The sequence below is a fragment of the Purpureocillium lilacinum genome (assembly GCF_023168085.1).
Source record: "Purpureocillium lilacinum CBS 284.36 DNA, scaffold_5, whole genome shotgun sequence".
Lineage (NCBI taxonomy): Eukaryota > Fungi > Ascomycota > Sordariomycetes > Hypocreales > Ophiocordycipitaceae > Purpureocillium > Purpureocillium lilacinum.
This window is the reverse complement of record NW_027072115.1, coordinates 217,036-242,675: the sequence shown is the minus strand read 5'-3', so window position 1 is coordinate 242,675 and position 25,640 is coordinate 217,036. Positions and strand designations below refer to the sequence as shown.

The window sequence follows — 25,640 nt, the reverse complement described above, 5'->3', positions numbered from 1 at the left end:
ACACACCACTCACTCATAAAGTTCCCAACAAGCTCTCTCCCGGCGAGGCTGGGAGGATGGAGCCGCACACTGTGTGGTTCTATCTTTATGAGATGCTGCACGGTGCACCTCCCCCCCACACGGTGGCGCGCCGCGTTCCTGTCCTGAGCACAGCACATCACACCCAGCTGCACCACTTTTGCATCTTCGGATCTGGCGGCTGAGGTGGGTTTCTGATAATTTCGCCATGATGCACGTCCCGCGGCGTGGTCTGGGTCGGTCACGCGAGAGACGGCTACGGGCGGAGAAGGAGCACAGGCATCATCGCGAAGTGTGTTGCTCTGCGCAACTCGACTGTGGCTGTTTCATGAGCCTTGCGGATAGTATGTTCTCGTGGCCACTGTCGTTGCGGCTCTGGACCCTCTTGGAAGGCGAAGAACAACAGTCCCGTCTCCATGAAGATGACCCAAAGCTCCTCGACTATGTACTTATAGCTAGGAGACTCCGTTCTAGTAGTGCTGCACTCCCGCGCATCTCCCGTTATCTCGCCCCGTCATCTCCTCCATCTCCGCCGTATCGCGCAATATACTATATACGAGATGCATCTCCAGCTCTTCGCCGCCGCCGCCGCCCTGCTGGCCCCCCTCACCCTGGCCGCGCCCCCCAGCGACCGGGCCGAGCTCGACGCCCGAGACGGCTTTCTTAGCAACCTCATGCCAACCGCCACAGAAGAGTCGAAGACGGCCGAGGTCACGGATCCCACCGCCATAGGCTACAAGCTGCCCACGCAATACGAGCCCACGCCCACAGGCGCTGCCCTGATAAACTCCAAGCCCCCCGGCTCTGCCTCGAAGAGGTCCAAGGGCACCGGCAAAGACTCGGATTTGCAGCCCGTCTCTAGCAATCCCAAGCCCACTGCCAAAAACTCGAAGCTACAGCCCGCCTCTAGCAATCCCAAGCCCACTGCCAAAAACTCGAAGCTACAGTCCGTGTCCAGCAATCCCAAGCCCACCGGCGCAGCCTCAAAGAAGTCCAAGCCCCACGCGAAAGCCTCGAAGACCCAGTCCAAAACGGAGAGCTCTGCGACCGCCCTGCCGACGAACTCGGGGCTCATTCCCCCGTATAGAAACGGCAAGCCGCTGGCCCCCGTGCGCGTCATGTGCTTTGAGGACCAGTACACCCCCATCTGCATGCCGCCCAACGGGTACTGCCAGGATGGAAACTACTTTATCCAGCTGGACGTTAACCCGCCGCACGGCGCCGAGTGCTTCACCAAGTGCGCGTGCGTGAAGTTTTAGGGAGTGGTATGTGCCTGAGAGTCTTCATGTTTCTAGGCCATTTCATGTTGGCGGAAGGGACTGGGCCAGGCCCTTTTAATTGCAATGCAGTTGCTGACAAGCTACATGCAGTTGCCAGGAATCAAGATGTGGTCAGAAGATATAGAGCGCGAGTTTCGATCGACAACGGGTGCTCAGGGTTATGATCAATGATGGCGCGGGGATGGTCTCAACTGTTTTGCAGTTCAGTCGAGTCAATCGATTCTACCTGCTTTACTTTTTAGTTGTAAATAGTTCAACTAAGTTCTCAAATCTCAACTACCACACTATACCTTCAGCCCCACCATTCGTTATGTGTGCCGACAGTCTCCGGCTGTGAGTCCAATGCACTACATATGTTCCCAGTACCAGGTGGTAGTTTGTCACCAGACGTCGCTCCAGTCCAAAGCCCACCGCCGGCCCAAGCGCTGTCGCCGTCGCCACCGACAGGCCCTCTCGAGTCCAGTCTCGACTCGAGCTAAATAAAAGGGTATGCAAAAGAGAATGAGTAATCGATTCGGTAACAATCCGCATTGGCTCCGGCAGTATATTCAACTATGGATTGAGCGTTCAATGTTGTCCTTTCGGTAACAAGCGAGGTATGCACCCGCGCCCTTTGCCTGACGACGCTGCAGGTTGCCCTGGTATGCCGAGATCCCCAATCGCCGACATCAGGGCACAGTTCTTACAAGGGAAAGGAGAGCGAGCAGCTGGCGGGGAGAGGCCTGCAAGCATGAGTCGGCCGCGGCTTAGTTGCATATCAGCGCAGACTATTAGCGCACACCAGCCCAGAAGCAGCCGTCCGGGCCTTCAGCCCTATCCCCAGCCCTTCGCGTACCCCGCCACGTTACATTTTGGGGGAGTTCTGTGGTGCCTGTGCATTGCCCGAGGCTAGCTGACAACCGGTGGTCCCTGCCCGAACCGGCGCCCGTCTTGGCGAGATGAGATCGCTCGATACGGCGTTGCGACTGCGATGCAAGATTGAACATCTCCCGTCCTTTATTGCAACATTGTGGGGTGCTGCTTTGCGTTTTGATCAATGACAGAGCCTGACTCGAAAGTACTGTCTGCCAGCGTCGTGACTTTGTCGCCACCCGCAGAAGCACACGCGTTGGCGAACAAACGTCTCGTCTCGACCCAGCCCGACAGCACGATTGCCTCCCACTCGGCAGGTATCTTCGCAACATTCTCCGAAATCCACGTCGTTGCAGTAGAAGCCAGGGAGCGCAGCTGCACAAAAAAGGGCCGATCTTGCCTGACGGACGGCGCAGCAGTAGCTGCACGCCCTGCACGCTGCATCGTATCTCCTTTCTCCGGCCGTCGACTTGACTATGACGCCGCGCAAGAGCCTCCCGCCTTATCTAACCCGGACGCGCGGAGCAAGGACTTTGGCATTGCTGGTTTAGGCTATTCACATCTCCGTGGTCCCGGGGTTTGGTGCGGGAGGGTGACGCCTGGCCACTCACGATCAATATGTCCGTGTAAGTCCGCAGCCACATTCTGTGACCCTTACCACGGCCCGTCGTACTTCGTATTGGCAGCCTCGAACTGAGGCAAACCGCAATGATGAAAGAGTATATAAGGAATGTAAGAGACTTACTGGATTAATGCCTTGGACGCTCACCTCGCTCAACATTGTGCAATAGTACAGGGAGCACTTGTACTTCTCACCATTTGAAGCTTAAATCCTCGACTCAGCATCGCCAACTGCATCAGTATTTGACATCTGCAGCAATCATGGGTGACTCCGCCGCTCACAACCTACCTCCCACCTTCAAGGGTCTGCAAGTCACATCTGCGGATGCTCCTCTTACCGTTGCGGAACTGCCCACGCCGGTCCCCACGGCTGGCACCGTCCTCCTTCGCCCGCTCTTCTCCCCCATCATCGCCTACGCCGACGAAATCTTTGCCAATGGCAACCTGCGTGGGTATCCGTACCCATCGCCAATGGTACCGGGCACCAACGCCGTGGGCCGCATCGCGGCATCCGCCCCGGACACGCCGCGCTTGAAACCCGGCACGCTCGTCTACACCAGCGGCGTTCTGCGCGGACGAGACGGCACGAGCGTCAACTCGACCCCCGTGCTGCACGGCCTCTTCATGGGCTTCGCGCCGGAAGGCCAAGCGCTCATGCAGGGCGAGTGGCGCAACGGCACGTGGGCCGAGCTTGTCAAGCTGCCTGCCGAGAACGTGCACGTCCTCAACGAGGACATCCTGATCAAGAAGCTCGGGTACCGCGTCGAGGATCTTGCGTACTTGAGCACGTTGGCCGTGCCGCACGGCGGGCTGAGCGACGCGGGCCTGCGGACTGGCGAGACCGTGCTGATTGCACCCGCGACGGGCAGCTTTGGCAGCGCGGCGGTGCAGGTCGCGCTGGCGATGGGCGCGGGCAAGGTGATTGTCATGGGCCGCAGCCAGGAGAAGCTCAACAAGGTAGTGCAGGCAGCCGGCGCGCGAGCCGTCGGCGTCGTCATCACCGGTGATGTCGAAGCCGATGCAGCGGCGCTGGGTGCTCACGGCCCCATCGACATTTACTTTGACATCTCTCCGCAGGTTGCATCAGCCGGCCCCGATACCTTCTCGCACATCAAGTCTGGCATTGCGGCGCTGCGACCCGGCGGCAGGATGAGCATGATGGGCGGCGTGCTCGGCGACATCCAGGTGCCGTACTCGCTCATCATGGGCAAGGGCTTAACGCTGCGAGGGACCTTCATGTACACGCGGGAGCAGATGGACTCGCTGATCCGTCTGGTTGAGACTGGCATGCTAGCTCTGGGAGAAAGGGCCGGCGTGGAGGCGACGGGCAAGTACACGCTTGGGGACTGGGAGGCGGCGTTCAAGGCGGCGTCAAAGGAGGCCGGCCCGGGCAAGTCGACGTCTTTCGTGCCCAATGTAGAGTGAGTTGGCAGTCGAGATCATGTATCATGAGAACATGTAAATGGCAGAGCAAGAACGCAAGCGTGGTAATAAGAAGGAGAGGATTGCTATCATTGATGTATATGATGCTCGACAAATTAGAGGTATTAACGAGTGCCACCATCGCTGGCTGTCCAAGAATCTACTTCTCAACGGAAGCCGGATATATATCAACGATTTATACATGGAAGCCCAAAACGAACATAATCCACCGCGCTGCTCCTCACTCCTGAGCCGAAACTGTCTGGTACGTGCACACGCAGAGGACGCCTACACACGACACAGGGCCCCGTCGGGACGGTCGACAAATGCCTCGGCGCCCACACACGTCGGGCAGTAAAACATGCCCTCCGGGTCGTACTTCTTCTTTGCCGCCAGGTGGCTCTTGTAGTTGGCGCCGTAAAACGACTTGATGTAGTCCGGATCGTTGCGGTCGCCCTCGTTCATGTACCCGCCCGTCGAGGGCGCGAGCTTCTTGGTCGCGCCGCCCTTGACGTATGTCACGTCGTGGGAAATGTAGTCGCGGATGGCCGCCAGGTTGGGGTCTGCGCGCGGAATGCCACGGCCTGACACAAGAACAAACGGAGAGGTGCGCCACGCCGGGTGCAGACCTGACGTCTTGTCGGCTGCGTCCTTGAACACCTGTCCGCCCGAGACGAGGAGGACAACGTTGGAGACGATCTCGTCTCCCGAGCCACTGACGACCTCGACCGTCTCGCGCACCTTGGTGTAGTTGCTGACGGCAGCAGAGTCTATCATGCGGGAGGTGAGGATCGAGGTGTCGCCCACCGGGTCGTACAGCCCAGACTCGGCCTCGTAGAAGGACCAGTAGTCGGTGTAAGTGGCAAACGTCTCCTGGATGAACAGCTTGTCACGGAACTTATCCAGAGCGGCACGAACAGGGGCAAACGCCTTGTCCGCCTCGTCCTTGTTCTTGCCGATGGTCCAGAAGCCGTGTGTGTAGCCCGAGGTGGCGTTGCCGATGAAGACGGTCGGGAAGTTGCGGAACCAGAAGGCGTAGCCAGCGTAGCCCTTGGTGTTCAGGCCCGGGTACGCCTGCAGCAGCACGGACACGGCGTCAAGCAGGTCCTTGTTCTCGGGCGTGTGCTCGAGCGGCGCGATGGCGAGACGGTGCGCCGTGATGACCTTGACGTTGGGGTGCGCCTTGATCTTGGTGCTGAGGACGATGCCGTAGCCGGGCCCGCCGCCGCGGATGGCACGCATTAGGTCCGTGTTGGAGCAGTGGTTGGCCGTCACGATGCACCCGTCGGCGAGCATGACTTCCACCTCGAGGATCTGGTCCGCGCCGAGCCCGTAGTTGCGCGTCGCTGGGCCGTGTCCGCCTCCTGAAGGCCACCCGCCCGTGGCGCCCGGCGAGACGGAGCCGCCGCCCACGACGATGACGCCGTTGGCCTTGGCCACCTTGTGGACGTCGCGCCACTGCCACGCGCCGTCGATGTGCACCGCACTGCCCGTCCAGCCCGACTTGGTGCAGCCCCTGCCCGCCTGCAGCGTCTTCTGGAAGTTGATGCCATTGCGGAAGTGCCGCAGCCAGATGCCCAGGCTTCCGTAGCCGTCGGCTCGGCCGAGCAGGTCGTGGCCGGTGCTCGAGACGGCGACGCGCAGGTTGCGCGACTTGGCGAAGCGCAGCGCCAGCACGATGGTCAGTCGGTCCGTGGCGTTGACGGCGTAAGTCGGCAGCTGGCCAAGCGAGCAGCCGCCGATGGGCGTCTGGCCCTGCGCATAGTCGACGGGCGCGCAGGTGATGTTGTACGGGTACGGCCGTCCGACGGGGTTGGTCGTCTGGAAGTCCTGGTCTGTCCAGAGCTTGGTGACGCGCGCGCACTGGGCAAGGTCCTTGCTCGGGTCGTAGCACGACTTGGCCACGGGGTCGTTCTTGATGAGACGGCCGCCGATGGTGCGGTTGAAAGCGTCCCAGTCACTGGACGAGGGCCAGCACTTGTCGCCGGGGACCTGATGCGGATCGTGTTAGTGACCACGTTCAGGAGACATTGCGGACACCGCCGTGGAAGGGTAAGCGACGCGATGCTTCACCGCTAGCTTGGACTTACGCATTTGCATTTGGCTACAGAGGAGGCGGTAGTTGTATCATCGCTCTCCTGGCCATAGGCCGTGCCCGCCAACGTGGTGGCGAGCAGAGACACGAGCAATTGGGGACGCATCGTGACGACTTGACGATGACGATGGCCTCAACAATGGTGACAGTCGTGTGCGCCCGCGCAATTTGACGTCCGCCATCTCGCTTATATCCAAATCCTCCATGTCACCTCACACGTGCTGACGGTGCATTGGACTGCAATGCAGTTAGCGGCTGGGATCATCCTCCGATGCACAACTCTGCATGTCTCTCCGCCACTCTATGCCCGCAAGAGGGGATGCCCCCGGCGCCTCTGTCACTGACAGGCCGGTACGAGCATGAGCAGTCGCTCCCGAATACGCTCCGTCCGGAGGAGCACTTCATTTGCTGTGCATAAAGTCATCTCCTCGTCGGTTACAAACTCCGCCCGGTGCCCGAGGGTCCTGGAGGAGTCCAGACGTCAACCTCGTCAGTCCTCGACGCCAGTCCCATCCGGGCGATGCGGCACACAGACTCGGCGCGACGCTACGAGCCACCGGTCCACAACCCCCGTCAGTGCTGTCGCGTTCACCTCACAGTTGCGGTCCCTGGCGCGGGAAGGGATGCTGGTAGCTTGTCAGAGACTCGCCCAGGGCCCTTGGACCCTGGTACTTTAGCCTCCACCTGGCGCTGACAATAGGACGACGTCGAGCCAAGCACTCGAGGCAAACAAGGTTATCTTGTCGCTGACGCGCTCCCGCAACCCTTGTTTGCGGGCTTTCTGGACTTCAACGCATGGGGGTACACTTAGGCCCCACGGGCTCATCCCGGCCAGTTTACAAGTTAGTTGCTGTCGGCTCTAGTTGCTCGCGCTTGTAACAATCGTATGGCATGATTTGGCAACAATTCTCGCACGCCGTTCTTGTCTGGCGGAAAGTCGAGCGGCGCGGCCGCCCTAACAAGTATGGAATCAACAGGCGAACAACAGAGACTGGAGCGAAATGACAACGCTAGGAACTGGACGGGACTGGATTGAAGCCGAGCAGCAATACAGACCCGCGGCTGTGGTTCGCCGGCCCCCAGTGAGATTGCCGAGCACATGCGGTCATGCACAATGTGCGACCTCGCCGGTCGAACCAAGATCCCGCGGGCCACTCGAAGGATCCGGTGCATGAGAAGCCTCCCCAGCAGGCCGGAAATGCAGGCAAGGCAGGCCCCCAACCCTCCGGTCCTCGCTCCCACATCTGGATTCTGGGCCAGGGAGCGGCCGGCGGGAGGCCAAGCGTTTCCGCTGAGCCCTGCAGGAGCATCCATTGGGCCCATCCTATAGGTGGACGTGTGCATTCGTGGGATGATGTCTGGTCGCGCTGCCTGGGGAAAATCACCGAGTCAAAACTTTCATCCCTGATCGTGATCCCTGAGCGCTGTTGTATTAGTGTTGGCTCCCTGCGAGGCGAACATGATCGTCAGGCAGTGTCACCTCAGCAGGAAGGTAACGCCGTGCATAAGGTATGTCACCTCGTGGCTCCCAACATCAATTGATTGAAGGATCTTCTGACACGAGTGCGGCTCAGGAACCCCAGCCTTTCCAATGGAAAACAAAAACATGCACAGCTATGAGCAGGTCGGATCTGAGCAATTGTGGGAAACCATTTTGCTTCTGCGCCGCACAGTCCAAGCGATCTGGTGCCTGAGATTCCATCTCGGCCCCCCCTGCCTGCCATCGCGGACAGATCCGGATCACAACGTCTGTGCTCCTCGACCGCAGTGTGTGCCAGCGGCGTTCCCTCTGACAGGTTCGCTTGGGGATGCCCTCCACGTCTCCACCCGATGGCACCTCGTCAGCGCCAATCCTGCATGGGTAAATCATCAGCGGGGCAATGCCTGTCCGGCGCACAACTCCTGCAGTCCTGGAAACCTCCTCCACATCCCGTAGGCGTGCTCGCACTGCGTCCATCCGATGCCCGGGGCGCAAGCCAGAGCCAACCTCGTCGCAAGCAGGGCCCAGACCGGACGCGGGATATGGACAGGGAATCGCGCCACCAACGGATGCAAGGTCCGCTGGGTTGGGCGATGGAAAGGGACAAGCCCCTGGGAGGCTTGCAGCATGCGCCGCGACCCTCGCTGGTTGGGTTTTCGGTTTCACGTCGGGCGTAGAAGGTGTCTTGCGCGAGAGACTTGCCGTGCTGCTGCGTTCTCTCACAGGGTACAGACCGAGGAGGGAGAGATGTGGTGTAATATCGCTCGCTGTGCATGTGGCGAAGCAGACTTATACATAGCGGCTCGTCCGCACATGCACATTGATATGATTCTCTTGATGGCCCCCTTGAATGGCTTTCAGGCTTTCGAGGCCCATCCAGGTCGCAGCGCCAAGCGTGTGAGCGTTCTGCCACTCGCTTTCCTTCCCAGACGAAATATCGTTCTCGAGTCGACCTTTGTTTACCGAGTCTTTCATTGATGGATGGTTGAATCGAAGACCGTTTCACTCGTTGCACTCAACAAGCGTCGCCATGTCGCTACCGCAGGCCGACCCCAACGCCCCCCTTACGGGAATGGCCAAGCACGTCGGCCGCCAGGAGCTCCTCGCCGTTGTCTGGACATGCTTCTCCATCGGGACGAGCTTCGTCGCCCTGCGCCTCGTGGTGCGCCTGCGCCAGAACAGAGCACTTCTCGCTGACGACTGGTGCATCCTCCTCGCCTGGCTGTGCCTGCTCACCATGTCCATCCTACAGACGGAGCAGATCGGACCGCTCTTTTACACCACGTATCTTGTTGCCGGGCGCGTCGCCCCTTCGGCAGAGACGGGGCCCATCACGGAACAGCTCACGCGCTGGCAGTTTCCCATCATTAAGCTCTTCTGGACGACGCTATGGTCAGTCAAGGCAAGTTTCATGGCTGTCTTCTTTCGGCTCGTCAAGCCGTTTCCTCTCCATCGGAAGGTGTGGTACGGCGTCGCCGTATTTACGTTTCTGGCGTATGTTGGATGTGTTATCGCCAGCGCCTTGACGTGCTCTCCGCCTTCGGATTACTTTGTAGCAGGTAACTATCGCGATTTCTTCTTGGCCAGCGGACCTTTACTAATAAATTCAGGGAAATGCAACTCCGATTACGAGGTTTGGCGACAGAGCTTCAACGTGCTCTTCTCCACCAGCGTCGACATCGCCACGGACCTGATGATCATGGCGCTACCCATCGCGCTTCTCCCCTCGCTACAACTCGACATGCGCAAGAAGATCGGCCTCGGCATCGCGTTCAGCCTCGCCTTGCTCATTATCTGCGTTGCTATAGTGCGCATGACGCAGGTCATCGTCGCCGATCGCGTGGATCTCGTCGGACTCGCCATCTGGGGCGCGGTTGAAACCACCACGGCCGTCGTCGTGGGGTGCCTGCCGCCGCTCAAGGCGCTGCTGTCACGCGGCGTGCGCAAGTACAGCTCGAACATGAAATCAAGTCAGCGCTACGGTGGAGGCAAGAGCGCGGGTGGGAGAGGAAATACGGCGAGGGAGGGATACGGAGGGTTGGGATCGTCGGCGAGGTCGGTCATGGTTTCCGAGTCGATTCCACTTGACAACGTGCACAGGAGCCAGCAGCAGGATGGGGGCATCTATGTGCAAAAGATGTTTGAGACGCATATCGAGTACGAAACCTCATCGAGAGATGACGATGAGGCGTCTATAGTCAAGGGGCACGGCAGAGGGAGGTGATGCAGGTCCTCGCTTGTTTTCCTTGATGACATTGCGACGGTTCCAAACATCCATAGACTTAAAGGCCCTCCGAACATGCGATACAATATATTCCAGTTATGGCTATTATTTGATGTGCCACCCCTGGAATAGACTAGTGATGTAATGTGATATCCCTTCGCCGTAAGTGGCAAATCTTTGGCGCTTTGGTCATCATAATGTACACCCTTCTCTGCCGATGCCGCACCTGCGTCGAGTCAATATCAGTACCTTTGTTTTATTCGTTAAGAGAAGCGGTTAGAAATTCACAACACCAGGCGGCGGCGTCACCGACAAACATGAAGCTAACGAGTGTATTGCACCAGCTTTACCTTCGAACTTCTACTACTCCATACCATTTACCAAACCTTACTCTCTTTAGCAACCATCCACTCGATCGCGGACTTCCTTAGGTGCAAAGGATAGTGTCATAGTCCATGGAGTAGCACGCGTTGTTGTCCGCGGTGCACTTTTTGCCCTGGCTGTCAGTGCATCGATCCATCATTGATTGTCGCCCGGCTAGCTTCAGTTACGAGGCAAGGATGTAAAGAAAGACTGTCAGACTGAGACTCACCGGACTGTGGTCTCCGCATTGGAACGCGATGACCAGCTTACCACGGACAGTTGATTCGATCCCACGTGTAGACCCTAGTGCATGTACCAGTATGCCTCTCCTCGATTCTCCCGAAAAAAGGCAACGATTCGTTCGTGCGTTGCAATGCTGTTGAGGAAGCCACGTGTTAGCTGCCAAGACAGTGCTGCTTGATCCCTCTTTCATATTTGGGAGGCAGTCCTATCTGGTGTTTACTTACACCCTGGATTGTTTCGGCCTGTGCCAATGTGCTGCCGGCAAGGACAAGGAGAGGAACGGCGACAGATTTAAACATCATGATGAAGACTTCTCCGTTTGTTTCGAAAGGTGTTGGCTGCTGAACGTGCCGTTGGCTTGTTCTGGGGGATCACGACTCGAGGACTGGAGCGACGTGGCCAATCTTTATATTTTGCGGCACACTCATCTCGATATAAATCCGGAACTATACAATCCTTATCTCGCTCCTCATACATTTGAGCACCGTAGAGCTATGTCAACAATCGTTGAAGCTATAAATTGTAATAAAAATTATGGAAGCGCCCAGCATGGCAGAGGACTGGAGAAACCCACCGTCGCAAGGCACGCTCGGCCCGAAGTTGAATATAGTTCGGGAGACAAAGAAACTGAAGCGCTCTTCCACCAGTGCTAACTATCATGATCTGAAACTAATCAGGCTCACGTATGGAGTCTTTGCTTACGTGTCGTGGCTCGTGATGACTTCGGCGTCTGGCCCGTGTCGCCCAAGCCAAATTCATACTGGTCTCTTGGTGGCGCATGCCGTGCATCGACTCGAAATGGTCAGCCCGCCAGCAGATGCTTGAAACGTGAGCGTCGGCGTCGTGGACCGGGAACGCCGCACGAAACAGCTCCCGTCAAAGGTCGGTTACAAAAGCGCCTTACTTACACCATGCGTGAGGAACTTCCATGGGCTGCCTAGCTACTATTAGAGTTACATATCAACACAAGCTGTCGAGCTCAGATCACCACTGTTGTGACGATTCACGAGCCCATGGTCCCCCGCCTTCCCACACAGGCTAAACTCGTGTCAACCGTGCGGAGAACCGCCTCCAGTCCCTGACACCCGTCTCCGCAGGCGGTGATAAAAGTTCGCCATCATATAGGTAGGGCAACGAACTCCAATTGCGGTGACTTTGGCTTGTGCGCACAAACCTATCGAGGTTCATGATGGTCACGCTACGTCTCGTTTCCGACCCGTCAGGGGCCAGCTGGCCAGCACCCTCAAGGGGCACGTTCGTGATTCCCAGCTTCGAGTTCGAAAGCGGCGAGCGGTTAGAGAACCTGCGGCTTCACTACCAGACCGTGGGCAAGCTCCGAGCCGACGGTGACGGCCGCGCAACCAACGCCGTCCTGATCATGCACGGCACGGGCGGCTCCAGCGACCAGTTCTTCCGGGACATCTTTGCAGGCGAGCTCTTCAACCCGGGCCAGCCCCTCGACGCGACCAAGTTCTTCGTCATCGTGCGCGACGGCATCGGGCACGGCCGCTCTAGCAGGCCGAGCGACGGACTGCGCGCCCGGTTCCCGCGCTACGACTATCGCGACATGGTACGTGCGGACCACCTGCTGCTCACCGAGGGACTGGGCGTCAACCACCTGCGCCTCGTCATGGGCACGTCCATGGGCGGAATGCAGTCGTGGCTCTGGGCGGGCATGTATCCCGACTTTATCGACGCGGCGATGCCGCTTGCTTCGCTGCCGACCCAGATTGCCGGGCGGAACCGCATGTCGCGCAAGATGATCCTGGATGCGATACGGGAGGACCCAGCGTACCAGGGCGGCGGGTACACGGAGCAGCCGGTGCATGGGCTCAAAGCGGCGCTGAACGTCCTCACATGGATGAGCTCCGTGCCGCTCCTTTGGCAGCATGAAGCGCCAGACAGGGACTCTGCAGACGCGTTTCTGGACAAGCGGATGGAGACGTCGCTGCAGACGACAGACGCCAATGACTTGCTGTATCAAGTCGCCTCATCAGCAGACTATGATCCTCAACCGCTGCTGAAGAATATCACGGCGCCGCTCCTCGCGATAAACTCGGCGGACGACCAGGTCAATCCTCCAGAGCTGGGCATCTTGGAGGCGGGCATCAAGGAAGTGCGCAGAGGCAGGGCCGTGGTGCTGCCCATCAGCGAGGCGACGAGGGGGCATGGCACGCACACGTACGCAGCTCTGTGGAAGGATGAGCTGGTGAGATTGCTGAGGGAATCAACAACGCGGACAGGCAGCTGCGTCGGCAGTGGGACTCAATCAGGGTGATACACGTACGCGACTCCGTCTAATGATGGCTTGACAGTTGCTACCTGGCAATGAGATCGACACGGAGCAGCCTGAAGCCGATCGGTCGGGTGCCCAAAAATGAAGCATTCTCTACGCATTCCGTAAACACCATACAAAGCGTACTACGTAGAGGACAAGCTCATGTCGATCACCGCGTGAACAGAAAGCCGGTACCCTCGTACGAGAATTCACTCTCAAAATGACGCCCCCAACGAACATGAAACCATGTACACCCGCTACACGTCCAAACAGCATACAAGTGGAGCACGTTTGCCCTTCACACTCAATCTCGACGATCAATTTGTTGCCTCAGCCTCCTTGCGCCACTCGTTGAGGTTGAGGGTGTGTTTGAGTTGACAGACGCAGCGCCTTCAGCACCCCGGCAGCAACCGCCACTGCTGCAGGTACAAGTTCTGTCATCGCTCGGCCCGCTGTCGGTCGAGCAAAGACCTCCATCGCTCGTGCACATGGATAAGCTGGACGCAATCGCGGTGCTGTCGGCAGAATTCAAGCTGACTGTGTATGTGTCGGAGCCGGGGTTGCGCGAATACGTGCAGGTACTGTTTGACTGCACGTGGACAAAGTTGCCGTTGATGCTGGTCTTCTTGATCGGGTTGGGCTTCGATACCGATACATAAGCGCGAGAGCCGGAGTTCAAGCTTTCGCAGTCCTTGCAGATTAAGCGACGCGTAGCGGGACCGTTGCCTCCACGTTGTTGTTCTATGCTGCCACCACATAGGCGGCATCTTTCAAGCCCCTGGGAAGTCAATCCGCGTTGAGCAGCACTGAGTGTTACTGTCTGTCTCCAGGAAAGGAGGCGAGGTGGCATCGACGCGTGTGGAGGCGTATTGCCCCTCGCTTCATGGCCCCCGCAGGCGGAAATGGCCGGTGGACAGACAAAGTTGAGATAGGATTCGTCGTCGCTCGCCAGAAGACAGTCACCCTCAATGTACTTGTCCAACGCAGATGAGTCGTAGAAGTCGTGGCCATTTGCGTCGCTGAGTACAAGAAGGCCGTAGGAGTAAGGGGGAGGACGGCTGTTCATTGCGAGGGCTTGGTTACATCCACAGCGCTGTCGCCAAGTTGTAGCTCTGGATCTTGGCGCTTCGAAGTTGGACAAGGGAAAAGAACAGCGACCACACGCAGTGAAGGAGCTTGAGCACTTGAGGCGTGCTGCCAAATCGCGAATTATACAAGGTAAGAGAAACACAGATGGGGTCGGACGGCGGCAGTCATATGCAGTGGGAGGAAGTGCCGCGCGCTACATGTTCCGACGAGGCAGTGCATGCAGCCGGGCAATATGCCTCGTGATGTGGCAACGGAAAAGGCGGCAAGGCGCACGACTGCATGCTCAAATTTCGACGGGCCGGCACGCCTCACCCTCAGCCGCACGGAACTGCTACCAATTACATTTAGGTGCGGCATACGCTTCGACACCTTGAGACGCGGTGTGTCATCTTGGGTACCATTCTCAACCCTTGCCACATCTGGCAGTTCCTCGCAACTTCTACGGCCTGTCGCGAAGCGGAGCTGGTGGCTGTCAATGACCTTTTCATACAAGTAGCCAGCGGCGTCCGATCAATCACCAACACTTCCCAAAATTTTTGCTGTACATCTCGGAGCTCGTTTGCATGGACGTGCCAGCGGCGTACTGGAAGGATGAAGGCTACCCAGGCTTCTCGAGATGGATGGCCTCATCCGATGACTTCCTGGTCCTGCGGCGGTTTGGCCAGCTCAATGTTCGAGTCCTGCTCCTCATGCAGGATCGAATCGTTAGGAAGGAAGAGGAATTGGCCAACATTGACGCCTATGGCAAGCTGTCCGCTGACAAGGCAGACAGCAGCTCGCTCCGTTCGGAGCCATTGCCAGAGCGAGAGATAATTCTCGATGAACTAAAGGCGATGCTTCACGAATATAGTAGGTACCTTTACTCGAATTCCACCTCGGCAAATGCTCTGTTGCGGCAGCTTATACGCCCAGATGAATACATCCTCGCTTTCTCCCAGATTAAAAGCTGGCGGTCCGCTCAGGATCGCCAGGTTGAGAACATCGAAAACTGGTTCTATAACCATCCGTACGCCATCGACGCCAAAGAGCAAGAGTTTGTACGGGCCGGCAGAGACGTTGTCGCTCTGGCGAGTAAGCCGAAACCGTCCGTGCGACTGCTCATGGAGCGCTGCGCGCCACTCTTACACAGCCGACTCTTTCGTATCAAGGCCAAGTCGAACCAAGCCCAGTCCGGCACGACGCTCTACTTCAGTAACACCCGCTTCGACGCATTCGTGACCTTTACGGTCATTGCCGCGGGGTTGATGCTTCTGCTGGGTCCCATGTGGTGGCTGCAGTTTGTCGCGGACCCGGTCAAGCGGTTGGGCATCATCACCGGCTTCGTCCTGCTGTTCACGGGCCTGTTAGCGAGTGCCACTGTGGCCAAACCGTTTGAGGTCATGGCTGCTACTGCCGCGTGAGTGCTTGCCACTATGATCTCATCCACGTCGCATGAAAACTGACCATCGCCAGGTACACGGCTGTTCTGATGGTCTTTCTTCAGATTGGCGGCTCTTCGAGCAAATAGTCAACAATCGGGGCGTTTTACAGTTGTGAAGCAGCGTGTACGACACGTGAGAAGCTTATTCGAGAAGAATGTACAAATAACTACTTGTTGGGTATGTCCATCTTGTCCACTTGCCAGCTGCCTCCCCTCCATGTCACCGCACAGCCGAGGACTATACCTTCGTGCCGACTATTGCGGCATAACCAGCGCAACCACCTGTCCACCAAGACCAGTGTTCGAAGACTTATCTCCCGAGGTCGATATGTAAAGCATGTTCTTGTCCGCCTTCGTCTGTCCCCAAGCCATGGACGTCGGGCCCAGGATGGTCTTCTGGTCCGGGCCTCCGGCCACCGAGGTCGCCGTGCCGTTGTTGCCGACGCAGACGATGTCACTAGTGTAACCGGCCGAAATGTATGCGTTGCCTCTCTTGTCGCGGGCAAAGTCGTCGAGGTCGTAGCCGACATCGCTGTTAACCAGCTCGACCGGTCCCGTCGCCGTGCCGTCGATGCAGTTGACGGGCACGCGACCAAAGTCTTGCGCGAAGGTGTTGGTAAAGTACATATACGGGCGCTGGTAACGGATGCCGTTGATTCCAAGAGGGAAGATGGTGCCGCTCGGGGGCTTGAAGGCGTCGTCCTGCATCGCAACGTGGTACGCGCCCGTCACCGTGTTGACGTGGAACACGACGCCCAGGACGCTGTCTGCGCACAGAATGGTCTGCGTGTGCCTGTCGAGCACAGTCATGCCGTTGAGCAGCTCCGCCTCTGCAATGCTCGCGACCTTTGACACAGAGGCCTCGTCGTCGTTGAGGTCCACCTTCCACACGGCCCAGGAGCCCGGCTTCGGGGCCGACCGCAGCGAGAAGTTGCCCATGGCCACGGCGAAGACATCGGTCGCGACCTCGGCAATGCCAAAGAGGCTGCTGTACTCGGGGAACCGGTGCACGAGCCTGGACGTGACGGGCTTCTTGTACGGGTTGACCTCGTAGATGGCGGGCTCGCTGAGCACCGTGACGAGGATATTGCCGTTGGTGCGCACGGCGATGTTCTCCGCCCAGGTGCCATTGGGGAACTGGTAGATGGGCCGCGTCTCAACTGGCCTGGGGCAGAAAGGGTCGGCATCGTCCTGGATACGATGAGGGATGCTGGCGGCCAAGGGCAAGAATGGCGCCGCTAGGGCAAAGAACAAGGACCTCATCTTCGCGCTGGAGGGTCCGGTGAAGGAGAGCGGGGGAACAAAAAATCGGGAAAAAAAAGGAGAGCGTTGTCGAAGCGGCCGTCAAGTCTGCCTTTGCTGGATCAACCGATCTCGTCGTCTCTGTTCATGTTACTGTCGGGATCTCATGCTCGCCATATATACTGCATGTGGTTGCTGAGTGAGCCGAGCATGCATCACCGGTCTTCCAGGGGCCGGAGGGTGTTATCCGCACGAACGGAAGCGTCGGTGGGCTTTAAACCCCAATCAAGGAGCATCCCTCCGGCCCCTTTGCATTTCATTTCCTATGATGTGCGTCCATCATATGTCGCCTGCAGCGCGAGGTCCTAGACGTCGATGTTCAGGGCCGCACGCTGATCCGAGCTCGAACGGCGAGCCGGGTGGGACCAACATGGTAGGGGCGGTGCACACAGCGTCCCAACGTAGTTCCAAGGTCCATCCATAATCTTGTTTGCCTGTGTCGAATCCGGCAGGTGAGAATCGGCCGTGCCCAGTGGCGCGGATCAGGCGAGCGGCCACCGATCTGCAGTTGCGAGACGATTCAAAAGCTGGAACCTGAGCCAGGGCGGATGTATCCGAACCGACATGGAGCTTAATATATGAGACCTCGGGAAGACACATGGCCTGCTCGCGCGATACGTCCCACAGTCTACCGAGTTGCTCATCAGGTCTGACATGGGTACTCCGTAGAATTGGCACTCCTTTCCTGTTGCCCAAGCCTTGGCGTCGGGCGAGTCGCAACCCCGGGGAACACAGGTAACTTGGCAAACACGCAAGTCTTCGGCGAGCCTTGGCATGCCATTAGTCACTCCGTGCAGAACCGGGTTCCATACGGCGTTCATGTTGGTCGCTGTTGGCGTGGGCTGGACCACCTGCAGTCGCCCAACATTCACCTCGTTACCAGGGGTCCGGGCCATCGGCTCGCGGCCATGTCTCAGAGTCCCATTATCATGACGTGATGCGAAGACGAAACAAATAGGTATATATTTACAGTGAAATCTTCCGCCAAGCATTATCCGAGCGCGCAGGCTAGTGAGCAGAGAAAAAACGGCCAGCGAAGCGCGCGCGGCCCGACCCAGACGACGACATGGACACTCCGGACCGCACCCCAGAACAAGTTACATGAAAGGGGAACAGAATAGGGGGTACCAGCATACAACACCAGGTTGGGCACAACACACACCCACACCAGTCAGGGCCTTGGCCAACAGCCTCTCGGGGACATTCCTCAATGCGTTCAACTCCATCCACTTACATCAGGAGGGCAGCAACAGCGACTGCAAGGGCGCCAGCGGGGGCGACAAGCGCGGCACCGGCGGTGACGACGGGAGGAGCCGTCGTCGGCGACGCACCAGTGGGCTGCTCACCGCCAGTGGGCACCTCGCCGCCAGTAGGCTGCGGCTGCGAGCCCGTGGGCTCCTCGTCACCACCCGTGGGCTGCGGCTGGGAGCCGGTAGGCTCCTCACCACCAGTGGGCTGGCTGCCGCCGCCGGTGGGAACGGTGACGAAGGTGGACGACTCCCCGCCAGGAGCCGAGCCGGAGCCGGAGGGGCAGGGCGCCGTCTCGGTGGCAGTAGCCGTGGCAGTCTCGGTAGTGCAGGGCTCAGAGCCCGTCTGAGTAGCCGAGGCAGTCTCAGTGCCAGAGCCGGTCTCGGTCGTGCAGGGGACGGTCTCGGTGGAGGTAGCCGTGGCAGTGACGGTCTCGGTGCCGCCAGGCTGGGAAGTAGTGCCAGTGCCGGTGGCAGAGCCAGTACCGGTGGCGGTGCCAGAGCCAGTCTCGGAAGCAGTGCCGGTCTGAGTAGCGGAACCAGTGGGCGTGACAGAGCCAGTCTCAGAGGTGCCGGTCTGGGTGGGCGTGATCGTATCGGTAGGCTTCGACGTCGTCGAGTCCGTGGGAGAGACCGTGGGGGTAGCAGTGGTGGAGCTGGAGACGCCGCCGGCGTTGACGCAGTTCTCCGTGTTGAACTGCACGGTCGAGTTGTTGAGGATGTCAACGAGGGGCTGCGCGAGCTCCTTGGCAACCTCCTGAGCCTCCTCAAAGGCCTTGGCCACAACGGCGTCGATGAGAGCGTTGGAGTTGACGCTGATCGCGTTGACCTGCTCGCGCGTAATGTCGCACAGGTTGTCCTTCTCAATCACATCGCGCTTGGCCACAAGAGCGTCGAGCAGAGACTGGCTCTGGCCCTGGAGCGTGAGCACCGGCGTGTACAGGTTGGCCGTGTCGAGCAGGTCGAGCTGGTCCGAGGTGCCGACCGTGACCTTGCCGTCCTGGAGCGTCTTCACGAGCGCCTCCGACGCGTCGGTGATGGGCTGGACATCGCCAGCGTAGGCGTTGACGGCGGCCGTCAGCTTCTCGATGCTGGCGCCGGCGTCGGCCATGACGCCGGTGATGGTCGCAAAGTCGCGCTCGTACACCCGCGTGGGCGGGTGGACGATGCCGGCCGAGACGCCGGCCACGAGGCACGTGGCAGTGAGGAACTTCATGGTTGAACTGGCAGGCAAGGCAAAGATTTGCGTTGTAACGAGTGGACTGGGGGTTCTTGGAACGACTGGAGATGCTTCGCGGGAGATCCGTGGGGACGGCGCGATGATCACTTCTAAATAAACACACTCCTTCGCCCTTGTGCCTGGTGAAAACATGGTCGCCAGCGATTTCATGTAAGTGCGGGCGCCATTCCTATCACAGGCACAGTCCCGATGCTCAGCAGCGACGTCGACGACATGGATGCCTTCGCAACACGAAGAGCCTTGCTTGCACCTGCATCTCCTGATGGCCTCATCGTGTAAGTGAGTCTTGGCCCAGCCAATCGCATCCCATGGCAGACACCTCAACGTCGCCAGAATCGTGCGGAGGAACAGGCTTCCCCAGGAACTTTGACTATTCCCGCCGTTTAGCCTGAACCATGGGGGCGCGCTTCACCCACGGCCGCATCGCGAAAGGAGGCCAGACACGAGCCGCCATCACTCGTGACCTCCACGCACCACCACGCAGGAGGGGCCGGATTGGCGCTGTCAGGCTCGGATGGCCCCGGGGGTGGAGTTTGCGGGGGTGAGACGGAACCGATTTCCGTGAATCACCACGGGGTGAGCATGGGTAAGGTGAGCGCTAAGCTGGGGCATTGGCAGGGGCACAGACAATAGTCCCCCTTCCTTGTCGGGGTGCTGCCTTGGCCCCTTTTGCAGGCCATGATTCCTCACGAGAGTGTTTGCCTGCGAATGTTTGCCGCCGGCACGGCCGCGCCGGAAATTACGCTGTCGGAAATGCGCCCTCCTATATAAGACGGGCGCCCTGAGCCGAGGAGTCTCTTCACATGTGAGTGCTCTCGCTTCGCCGGCCACGGCCGAAACTGGTGAAAGCGGGCAGCTTAAAATGTTGACCATTTTGTCTATGTCTAGCTATTGGCTTGCCAAGTCCACCACCGTTCCGAGTTCCCAGGCCCATTTGTACTAATAAGTCGACGGCGCTCCATCGCTTATGAAGACACTCCGCAATCCACGGTCGCGGGCGTCTTGTTTTGCTTCATTTTCCCAGACTTGGACCCAGTCGCCTCGAGTGCCCTGACCCTGTCCATCGACAAGCCGTCATCGGCGACTTCGCCGAAGAAGACGTGCCCGCCATCGTTTCACGCCGTAGCGGCGGCCGTATCCAGAACTGCGAGCCGTTAATGCTCGCACTCGAGTCAAGCAATAGTCCCAGTGAATGTACTACCAAGGAAACGAAACCGCCCGTGTCGAGGACTAGCGTTGGTCATGGGCGGCAACTCCGGCCAGACCTGCTCTTTCGACAAGTTGCTGTCTTCGAGCCATTGCCCTCGATTGATCTGCTGCCCATGCCTTGGCATTTGCGAGCGTCATTTGGTGACCCAAGTGAGCGGTGCGCCATCTTGTTTCATTCAAGTCTCTCTTCGTAGCCCTCGGTGAAGAGGCGCTACAGAGGCTAGAGTCGGAGATGATGCGGTAGAAGGGAGAGTCCTTATAGTCAAAGTCCCTTTCGCTAGTCGAGTGCGCTGAAGTTCTCGACCGCTTGAGAGACAGCATGGTTGAAGCGGTCAATTGAAAGTTTCCAACTGGCCGGATTGAGCATCGTCGCTTCATAGGCTGGACGAGAGTGCCCAAGACTGACGAAACCAGAGCGGGCTACCGTTTGGAGCTGACAATCCCTGGAGGCCCGCAACAGGTTTGTTGGCGTCTCAGCGCCGTCCCTTAGACTCCCCTGAAACTCACATCGGCCATGACACTTGGGCCATCTTCCCGGGGTTCTCTGGGGCACTGGTTATCGTCTGGGCTTCTCAGTATTGTCTACCGCCATCAACAGCCTGACAACCTTTCCAGTCGCAACTTTGAACAACGGTTCATCTTCTCACCTTCATTTCCAGTCAGTCACACCGTCCGCGATCCTCCAATCAGCGGCACTTACCAGGCAATCATCATACCACCAGTGATATCCGTCCCCGGCTACCAGTCCTATCCCCCTGAGTAAAGGGTGAGAGGCTATTCCTGTGGTTTACCATGAGACTGCTAATGGCTAGCCGAGCCAATGGGCTAGCAGACAACCCAGGATTAAAACGGCGAAAACAGAAGCTGAAACGGACAGAACTTGGGTCGACTGTGTGGTGTCGTAGCTTCCCTCAGCAGAGGGTTGAAACTGTGCGGCTGGTTCGGCCGCAAAGCTGATATCACTCCGAGGAAAATTCGACGTAGAATATTCGTGGAGGCCCCTATGAATCCCCAAGCGACGATACTCTTCGGGAGATACCCATGGCCGTTCATATGCTGGCTCGAAAGCATCACGAAGCGTTCCGTAGCCCAAGCACACCGTATCGGCTGAGTCGGCGTTGCGAATAAACGGGTTTTCGCCCCGGCCGTATAGGAAACCCGTGATATCCGATTCAAGCCAGTGGGCTCTCGCCAAGACGGGAAGCCCCGACATAACATAGGTTGCGATGCTCACCTTCGGCGGGTTCTCCCTGGACTGCCATCCCAGCGTTTCACGCATGTCCTCGAGAAGATCGTGATGATTGCCACGGTCATGCAAGAAGTGCAGAAACCCAAGTTCCACGGACCTGACGGTCCTTGGTAACGCCGCGAGAAGGCGTATCAGATCGGATTGCTGGACGAGAAAATTCCAGAGCCTAAAGTGTTCCAACCGACTAAGGTGGCCTATTGGGAAAATTGTTTGCAGTAGTAGGAGCTCAACTTCATCATCGAGCCATGGATCGCTCTCGAGGTTTGTAGCCAGAGTGAGACTCTTCGAGTCGGTGGCGCCCGTGAGAGCGTTACGTAAGAGTCTACTGCGAAATGCTGGCCAGTTCAAGCTCTTCTGCCCACCTACAAGCAAAGAGAGACTGAGGCAACTGAACCCGGGCCGACGAATAATGGAGACTAAATGACTGTAGTCTTTACACTATTGCTCGAAAACACGGCAGTTTAACCTGGTGGGTAACGTATGTGTATCGACGATGAGCTCGACTATATTGTGACATTGCTGGTGCTCTGAGAGAATACGAGTGACTTCGGAGAAACCGCGCTACTTAGCTCTCTCTTTAGCAGAGTTAACGTCACTTCCGGTGTTAGCTCTAACCCATGGTAGAGCCTTAACCTTAGATGCCTCGGTATATTCCGGCGTGGGCTATCTACGCGGGATAGGGTAGTTAAAGCCGATAGGGAATTCCCGTATTATCGGTGTCGCATAAAGTGGATTGAAGAGAAACCCGTGCGCTGCCGGTGTGACTGTTACTCTGTATAGTGAGGGGAAGCGCGATAAAGCGTAGGCCAGAGCAGTAATGTCGGTTCCCGATTGCAGTATCTCGTCTCGTTGGCGTATAAGTTGCTGGTAATAGGCCCATGACTCTATGAGCGGCATCTCTATATTACATTGGCGTAGTCTTGTAGTATGATCTGGCCGAGCTGCATCTTAACCCCTGTGGCCATTAAGCGTGAAGATGTTTTCCTCGCGGCATTTCGCGAACCATGTCAAATCGTCCTCTTCGGCCGTGGGAAGGTCCCAACTATGGTAGTATCCTGGGTCTGAAGCACGTCTAGCTTCAGCTGCGGATCGCGGCAGACGTGCGTTATCGTAGATGATCTCGACAACTTTTGACCGATAAGCGTCATGATTCGCGATGGCGAGGAAGACGTCGACATTGCGCGGGTTTGGGGAGAGGAAAACTCGATGGATGCGCAAAGTCACCGTGCTGAAAAAACGGCTGGTCGATCGTAAATTCTTAAGTTCACGGTTCGACAATTCATTCGTTATGAGAAGTAAAACCTCAGCAGGCAGCTTCTCTATTGAGGCCGATGATGGAACCGCCATGCTTCCTGCATTCGGGGCCTCGGCAAAAGTACGCCAGAGAACTGAGAGGAGGGTGTCGTCGGAAACTGCATCATGATTCGAGCGCCGCAGCGTGAATCTAACAGAATCCCGCGCGCTCGGATACAGCGATAGTGCCGTGGTTGAGTTGCAGTGTTGGTGGGGCCGGGCCTTCCACCCCGAGTCCTGACTCCTGAGAGTACGCACAAGAACTTGAGGTTTGAGCAGTGAAAGTTAACAGCTCTGGCCTCGTCGTGGACTGTAGAGAACCCGCCATGGTTCGAGCGCTTCATCACCAATTTTTCGCGCGGACAAGGGCACATCGAATGCCGGTGGTGTGATGTGTCTCGGCAGCGTGGCTCATCCGTTGCTAATACCACTACTCAGCCCTCACGATAGACGGAGCCGCGGTTCACCCCGTTCGTACAACAAACATGCCACCGATGGTGCACATAAAAAATAATCGCACGCGCATAGACGCGTTCAATCCGGCCATGAAAACAGCCACATCTAGAATCACTAAGCACGGGCCCGAGGAGTTCCGTGAAGTGCGGCAGGCTGTTTGGGATGCCCATCCTAGATCGGAAGTTTTGTCAGGACCTTACTGCTCGCGTTTCACCACCAGGGCGGCTTCGACCTTCCCAGGGCCCAGAGATGGCAGGGTTCTTCACAGTGGACCAAGTCATCCTGCACATCTTGTCAATTATGAAGATTCGCCCAAGATCCGGGAAACAGCAGGGCGACTGCCGCATCAGGAACCCCCATTGCCGTCAATTGGCCGACTGAACGCGAAGTGTCCGGCCTTGGCGCTACTGGGAATTTGGCCGGCTGGATTGGTTCGTCTACCGGAACATTGTTGCCCTCTGACTTACCGCCAAAAACGTCACAAAACACAGTATATCTTGTGGTATGACGCGTCTGATAATCGCAATGGTTGCAACGTGCGTTGTAGTCGTTCGTCGATAACACGGATGGCAACGTGAGTACCTGGCGACGGAAAGTGCATCTGCAGTGCTGCACATAGACCAGAGAGAACTCGTGCAGTGGCATTCAATGCTGCCCCGTCGACTGGACCAGACTTATCCACGGCGGTGTGTATTGTATGGACCTGCATGTTTCCCCATAGACATATTTGTACTCCAGCTACACGTTTGCGATGTCCGCGTCCCGTTGCGTCGCTTCCAATCTCCCCATGCAGCCATTCCACGACCGACCTCATGCATGTGGCGTCAGGCAATTGAGTCCACTATGCATTGGAGGTGGAGTTGACACCACTGCGGCCCGCGTCAGTGGCTCCGTCACTGTTGTTCTCGCCTTGCGTAGGTCCCTGAGCACCAAGTATGATGACCCTCGGCTCGACATCCAAAAGCCATCGATGGATGCTTTGGCTTCTGTGCATCTCAACTTCCTTGTCGGATGGTCGCTTGCAGTCATCGGACCTGGCAATGTGTGAGTCAAAACCTTACAGCACTAGGAAGAGAGGCAATTGAGTACCCAGTGCACACGCTAAGGTTGACGTTCAATGAGACGGCAGAACCACTATCCATGCTGGCGTCAAGGGGGGAGATGGGCTATTTTGCGGTGTGAAAGAACTCGCTGAGCGGATTTGGTGGTGATAGATGAAATCTGTCGTGTAAAAGAACGCAGTGGATAGAGAAGTGGTTAATCTTTGGCGAGTGAAAGGGACCATGCACGATTTATATCAGGCATTTGGCCGACTGTCTCTCGTCTCCATCAAAGGCAGCCAGCGATGAGGGCTTTGGTACCGGCCAATCCGGCGTAACAAATCTATTTGGCCAGCGGAAGGGACTGACTATGCAAGGTTTACATCCGGCATCATGACTGTTCCTCGTCTTTATGACAGTGCTTGGGCTGATGGTTCTGGTATTGGCCAATCAGGTGTATTGAACTTGAGAGCGTCGACACTCAAGGAGGCGGTGGTCGTGGGCTGCCCTCTCCTTACAAGTTGTCAGGTTGTCCGCTCCCCCCATTACCGCTCGACGGGTGGCCTGCGTCACATCGTTACAGGCGCCCTTCTATACCCTCCCGCTGGCAGCAAACCCGGTCTAGAATGACCGGTCGTCGGGTCCCAGGCCACTGGCCCTTGTCGGAGGGTATCGGCACTTCCCAGTCCGTCAATAATCTGACGGGTGCTGGGCTTACACAAAGCACACACGCGCGGGCCGCCAGGGCTACGACCTGCATATGAGGGTTCTGGATGAGTCCAATCAGGCCCCATGTGAGGGTTTTGGATGCGTCCAATCAAGCCCCGGACGCTCACAGCCGAGTCGCCCTGCCCAACTCATTGTTCAATGTTGCCTTGTCGAAATGCCTGCGGCGCCTAATAGGTCGCCACCTTTCAACCGTTCTTCATTTTTTCGTCTCTTCATGGTCTCTCCCCTGCTGTGACTTTCACCGCAGGTTCTCTACGTGATCTTGCTCGTCTGCTTTCTTTGAACCTCTGGGCTACTATGGCGCGCCGCAACTGGGACAATCACAAGGCCGAGATCGAGCGCCTCTTCATCCGAGACAACCGTCCTCTCAGCGAAGTGATTGGCATTTTGGCCTCGTCGCATGATTTCCACGCAAGGTATTCCTTGTGTTTCCGCTGAAGCCCAATGTTCTTCGCTAAGAATGGCCATAGTAAAGCGCAATTCGAAAGGA

At 57.7% G+C, this 25,640-nt stretch overlaps 8 protein-coding genes across 8 annotated transcripts; 5 read left to right on the top strand and 3 right to left on the bottom strand.

Moving 5' to 3' along the window:
- Window positions 1–578: 578 nt before the first annotated feature.
- PLICBS_006655 (uncharacterized protein) lies at window positions 579–1,277 on the top strand (the record flags this gene model as incomplete). The annotated part of the gene is made up of 1 exon (XM_018327635.2): window positions 579–1,277. The coding sequence occupies one exon, from the start codon at window positions 579–581 to the stop codon at window positions 1,275–1,277; it is 699 nt and encodes a 232-aa protein (XP_018173818.2).
- A 1,755-nt stretch (window positions 1,278–3,032) lies between these two features.
- On the top strand, window positions 3,033–4,196 carry PLICBS_006654 (uncharacterized protein; the record flags this gene model as incomplete). Its single annotated transcript, XM_018327634.2, has 1 exon — window positions 3,033–4,196. The coding sequence occupies one exon, from the start codon at window positions 3,033–3,035 to the stop codon at window positions 4,194–4,196; it is 1,164 nt and encodes a 387-aa protein (XP_018173817.2).
- Window positions 4,197–4,481: 285 nt separating this feature from the next.
- On the bottom strand, window positions 4,482–6,394 carry PLICBS_006653 (FAD-linked oxidoreductase hmp9; the record flags this gene model as incomplete). Its single annotated transcript, XM_018327633.2, has 2 exons — window positions 4,482–6,185; window positions 6,284–6,394. The coding sequence occupies 2 exons, from the start codon at window positions 6,392–6,394 to the stop codon at window positions 4,482–4,484; spliced, it is 1,815 nt and encodes a 604-aa protein (XP_018173816.2).
- A 2,404-nt stretch (window positions 6,395–8,798) lies between these two features.
- PLICBS_006652 (uncharacterized protein) lies at window positions 8,799–9,992 on the top strand (the record flags this gene model as incomplete). The annotated part of the gene is made up of 2 exons (XM_018327632.2): window positions 8,799–9,327; window positions 9,379–9,992. The coding sequence occupies 2 exons, from the start codon at window positions 8,799–8,801 to the stop codon at window positions 9,990–9,992; spliced, it is 1,143 nt and encodes a 380-aa protein (XP_018173815.2).
- Window positions 9,993–11,787: 1,795 nt separating this feature from the next.
- On the top strand, window positions 11,788–12,979 carry PLICBS_006651 (uncharacterized protein; the record flags this gene model as incomplete). Its single annotated transcript, XM_065601016.1, has 2 exons — window positions 11,788–12,807; window positions 12,914–12,979. The coding sequence occupies 2 exons, from the start codon at window positions 11,788–11,790 to the stop codon at window positions 12,977–12,979; spliced, it is 1,086 nt and encodes a 361-aa protein (XP_065457088.1).
- Window positions 12,980–14,528: 1,549 nt separating this feature from the next.
- Window positions 14,529–15,472, top strand: PLICBS_006650 (uncharacterized protein; the record flags this gene model as incomplete). The annotated part of the gene is made up of 3 exons (XM_018327630.2): window positions 14,529–14,814; window positions 14,878–15,361; window positions 15,418–15,472. 3 exons carry the CDS (start codon window positions 14,529–14,531, stop codon window positions 15,470–15,472), a joined length of 825 nt encoding a protein of 274 aa, XP_018173813.2.
- A 168-nt stretch (window positions 15,473–15,640) lies between these two features.
- PLICBS_006649 (uncharacterized protein) lies at window positions 15,641–16,648 on the bottom strand (the record flags this gene model as incomplete). The annotated part of the gene is made up of 1 exon (XM_018327629.2): window positions 15,641–16,648. The coding sequence occupies one exon, from the start codon at window positions 16,646–16,648 to the stop codon at window positions 15,641–15,643; it is 1,008 nt and encodes a 335-aa protein (XP_018173812.2).
- Window positions 16,649–17,917: 1,269 nt separating this feature from the next.
- PLICBS_006648 (uncharacterized protein) lies at window positions 17,918–19,150 on the bottom strand (the record flags this gene model as incomplete). The annotated part of the gene is made up of 1 exon (XM_018327628.2): window positions 17,918–19,150. The coding sequence occupies one exon, from the start codon at window positions 19,148–19,150 to the stop codon at window positions 17,918–17,920; it is 1,233 nt and encodes a 410-aa protein (XP_018173811.2).
- Between the last annotated feature and the right edge of the window lie 6,490 nt (window positions 19,151–25,640).